Source organism: Lissotriton vulgaris, chromosome 3_1, assembly GCF_964263255.1.
Source record: "Lissotriton vulgaris chromosome 3_1, aLisVul1.2, whole genome shotgun sequence".
NCBI classification, from domain to species: domain Eukaryota; kingdom Metazoa; phylum Chordata; class Amphibia; order Caudata; family Salamandridae; genus Lissotriton; species Lissotriton vulgaris.
Genome location: NC_141689.1, coordinates 1,263,833,089 through 1,263,837,242, shown reverse-complemented (window position 1 = coordinate 1,263,837,242; position 4,154 = coordinate 1,263,833,089). Strand labels below are relative to the sequence as shown.

General features: G+C 41.9%; 1 protein-coding gene across 1 annotated transcript; it reads right to left on the bottom strand.

Moving 5' to 3' along the window:
* Positions 1 to 834: 834 nt before the first annotated feature.
* LOC147727776 (uncharacterized) lies at positions 835 to 3,331 on the bottom strand. The gene is made up of 3 exons (XM_086963174.1): positions 2,894 to 3,331; positions 2,327 to 2,542; positions 835 to 1,119 (listed from the first exon to the last, which is right to left on the bottom strand). The coding sequence occupies exons 1-3, from the start codon at positions 3,329 to 3,331 to the stop codon at positions 835 to 837; spliced, it is 939 nt and encodes a 312-aa protein (XP_086819300.1).
* Positions 3,332 to 4,154: the final 823 nt, after the last annotated feature.

Here is a 4,154-nt window from a genome sequence, read left to right as displayed (position 1 = left end):
TTTGAGCTTTTAAAAAGTTTGGTGAAACCCTCATGGCTACGTAGGAACCATCTTTTTACCCTTCACAGGGCGTATTACTCTCCCCAAAGACTATCCAAATTTGTCGCAGGAAACTCAGTGGCATGTGCGAGGTGCGGGCTGATTGCAGCTTCAGATATTCATATGTTCTTTGAGTGTCCTCGAATTGCACCATATTGGGAGGCCATAGGTAAGACTCTTACGGCATCGTTAGGTATCCCAATTACTATAGATTTACCATTAGTGATTTTTGGTCTCCTGAAGACAACCCAAACTACAGTTAAAAGCCTGGTCTTCTATACGGTCCTCTTGGCAAGGAGAGAGATCTGCAGGAGGTGGAAGGATCCTATGCCCCCTTCCCATGCGGATTGGTTGATATCAACTTTACAGACGGCACGTATGGATTTAGCCAGATCGGGAAACCAAAATAAAAGGGCCTTCTGGCATTTGTTTGTATGGGCACAATAAAGATCCGGGTTTTTTTTTTTTTTTTTTTTTTTTTTTTTTTTTTTTTTTTTCCCCCGGGTCCAATGATTATACTACTATGGTGCCAAATACTAATGTTGTCCGGTCCCAGTCCGGCCCAGGCCCAGCAGTAGGCCTCCCCATTGGTAGCCTAAAGGAATATCAAGCTGTGACAGTTGCGGGATTCATGGCCTTCCCACTCGAAATGAAATGATCCCTCCCAGTTAAAATCACTGTGTCAACTGTACTAGAGCATATTCTAAATGGCTTTCTTAAACCATGGTGGATATGAGGACAAAAAAAAAAAAAAAAAAAAAAAAAAAAATATGATAGCCTGCCAACATGCGAATTTTAGTCTGAACATATGTCATCGTCTTTTTCTTTAAGAATATTTATTATTTTTCCATTACAAAACAGCACCTCAAAAGTTTGCGGCAAAAAATGTACTAGGGCATCTCCGATGTTGTCAACTTCATCATCTAACATAAACCATTTAATTAGTATCTCATTGTCTATGGGCATTGATTGATATTCCTCTGTGTTTGTCACCCTAATTGTGATAATACTAGTTTCATCTTCGGTGCTTTCGACGCCATAAATTTGAATGTCCATCTTTTCCTGTGGTGGGGCTGTTACCTGTTGAGAGAAAACAAATGCAACAATTAGTTAGTACATTTTTATACTTTATGTTTTGTGTAAGGCCCAGAGTGGGTGAAAGGGACAGAGTGGGTGAAAGGGACAGAGTGGGTGAAAGGCTCAGAGTGGGTGATAGGGCCAGAGTGGGTGATAGGGCCAGAGTGGGTGATAGGGCCAGAGTGGGTGATAGGGCCAGAGTGGGTGAAAGGGCCAGAGTAGGTGAAAGGGCCAGAGTGGGTGAAAGAGCCAGAGTGGGTGAAAGGGCCAGAGTGGGTGAAAGGTCCAGAGTGAAAGGCTCAGAGAGGGTGAAAGGGCCAGAGTGGGTGAAAAGTCCAGAGTGAAAGGCCCAGAGTGGGTGCAAGGCCCAGAGTGGGTGAAAGGGCCAGCGTGGGTGAAAGGGCCAGAGTGGGTGAAAGGGCCAGAGTGGGTGAAAGGGCCAGAGTGGGTGAAAGGGCCAGAGTGGGTGAAAGGGCCAGAGTGGGTGAAAGGGCCAGAGTGGGTGAAAGAGCCAGAGTGGGTGAAAGGGCCAGAGTGGGTGAAAGGGCCAGAGTGGGTGAAAGGGCCAGAGTGGGTGAAAGGGCCAGAGTGGGTGAAGGGCCAGAGTGGGTGAAAGGGCCAGAGTGGGTGAAAGGGCCAGAGTGGGTGAAAGGGCCAGAGTGGGTGAAAGAGCCAGAGTGGGTGAAAGGGCCAGAGTGGGTGAAAGGGCCAGAGTGGGTGAAAGGGCCAGAGTGGGTGAAAGGGCCAGCGTGGGTGATAGGGCCAGAGTGGGTGATAGGGCCAGAGTGGGTGAAAGGCCCAGAGTGGGTGAAAGGCCCAGAGTGGGTGAAAGGGCCAGAGTGGGTGAAAGGGCCATAGTGGGTGATAGGGCCAGAGTTGTTGAAAGGGCCAGAGTTGGTAAAAGGGCCAGAGTGGGTGAAAGGGCCAGAGTGGGTGAAAGGGCCAGAGTGGGTGAAAGGGCCAGAGTGGGTGAAAGGGCCAGAGTGGGTGAAAGGGCCAGAGTGGGTGAAAGGGCCCGAGTGGGTGAAAGGGCCCGAGTGGGTGAAAGGGCCCGAGTGGGTGAAAGGGCCCAGAGTGGGTGCAAGGGCCAGAGTGGGTGCAAGGGCCAGAGTGGGTGCAAGGGCCAGAGTGGGTGCAAGGGCCAGAGTGGGTGAAAGGCCCAGAGTGGCTGAAAGAGATATTCCCAAAATGTTTAGTTTGTTGTGCTTACCTCCATTTTGCTATGGCGCGTTGTATTCAAAATTTTCTGTGCATTGAATTCATGGACAGTTACGTGAGTGAGGGTAACATATTCTCCAAGATGTATTTTAAATAGTGATGCTTCTCTCCACAGTGTCACTTTTATATCATCTGTTGCATCTTTTAAAGTAATCGATTTCAGTGGGGTATCTTGCCCATTGATAAAGACAGTCTTTGCGTCCTCTTCCTACACAAAAAGTAAGCATTGTATTAAATAGTGACTGTAAAAACACATAGTACTAGTGCGTTGTATGAATGGCAATATAATCTATCATATTTAAGGACCCAAATGAACATCCTTTTCTAAAAGATTGCATAATTTATTTCTAAAAATGGCTTTGTACTTGTACATACTTCCGGCACATATTGTCCCTGAAACAGTCATAAGACTTTTTAGACTTGCAATTTTAAAAACAAACAAATAAAAAAGATATGTTATTTATAATACCAATAAGTCCAACTTTTCTAATGCGAGACCTATTGCATTGCTAATGTTTTTTTTTAGTTGACATGATGACATGTTTGCGTCCATACTTACGGCAATTATTGTCCCTGAAACGGTCATAAGACTTTTTAGACTTGCACGTTTTATTTCCTTAATGGGAGAAGCCGATGGTGCAGGCGGATGCAAAATGTTCTTTGCTTGTTGGATCAGGCCCTCCTCAATGTTCATAGCGGGGAATTTTGTTACTTTAGTTTGCTTAGTAATTAAAATTGTTTTGTTTTTGATGATAAAGTTGCGTATTAGTAGTCCACAGTTACTTTTAGTTTGCTCATATAAATTTTCTTGATAGCAAGTACATTTCATGGTTCCAGTTTTATCTGCTAGAGCCAAATGAAATAGAATTTTCTGTTCTTGTTTTGCATTTTTGTAAGTAGTTTTTCCAGAGCAGTGGATGACATTAACTCGTATGGGTTTCTGATATGGTTTGTTGTCATCGGTATTAATGTTCATGATTTCTTCAATAGACATCATCTAAAATAGAAAATGTGTTATAACATGTTAAATACAAACCCATATTGCTTTATGATCACTGTAATAGCATTCTAAAGTACCATAGTTGTGTAGTTGTTCATTTGTATATATATGATCTACAATGGATTCGTAGTTAGTTGTGTAACTGTGAATGAGTTGTTGACATTGTAATTTTGCTTCAAAGAATCCAAGTAATTGCTTGGTGTTTGCATTTTGTTGAGATACATCCACATTGAAATCCCCTATAATGATCAATTTGTGTGTGGGGTAAAAATCCGTAATATTTGTGATAAAATCCAAAAGAGAAGTTATACTTTTTTGGGGTGGTTTGTATAAAATAATAATAAGGTAATCCGTGTTATAAATATGTAGAGTAAAATGTAAAATGTCTATCCCTTCATGTGTCTCATAAATAGGCAATATAAATAAATCTTTTTTGTAGTACATAATCATTCCATGGTTTGTGTTGTATGTATGAAATTTATCAAATATAATGTGATGGTATTGTTCTATCGTAAAATCAGTAGCTGTAGCCTTTCTTGTAGTGTTGATCTCAGTTAAGCAAATAATGTCTGCTTCTAATATATTCCTATCCGCTATCATAGATGTAAAATTTTTCTGTAGTGATCTTATATTGTGTGCAATGATATTGAAATGTGCACTGTATGTATGTAACTGTGGGATATGTATTTCAAGTGGCATTTCTGTCCGTAATCTGTGCATTTCCTCATTAACTTGTGGATGTACTAAAATTTTACCTTCATCAAAATTGTGTACATATACATTTTGTATTGATTTTGCCCTGCTAATAGCAACATAATGC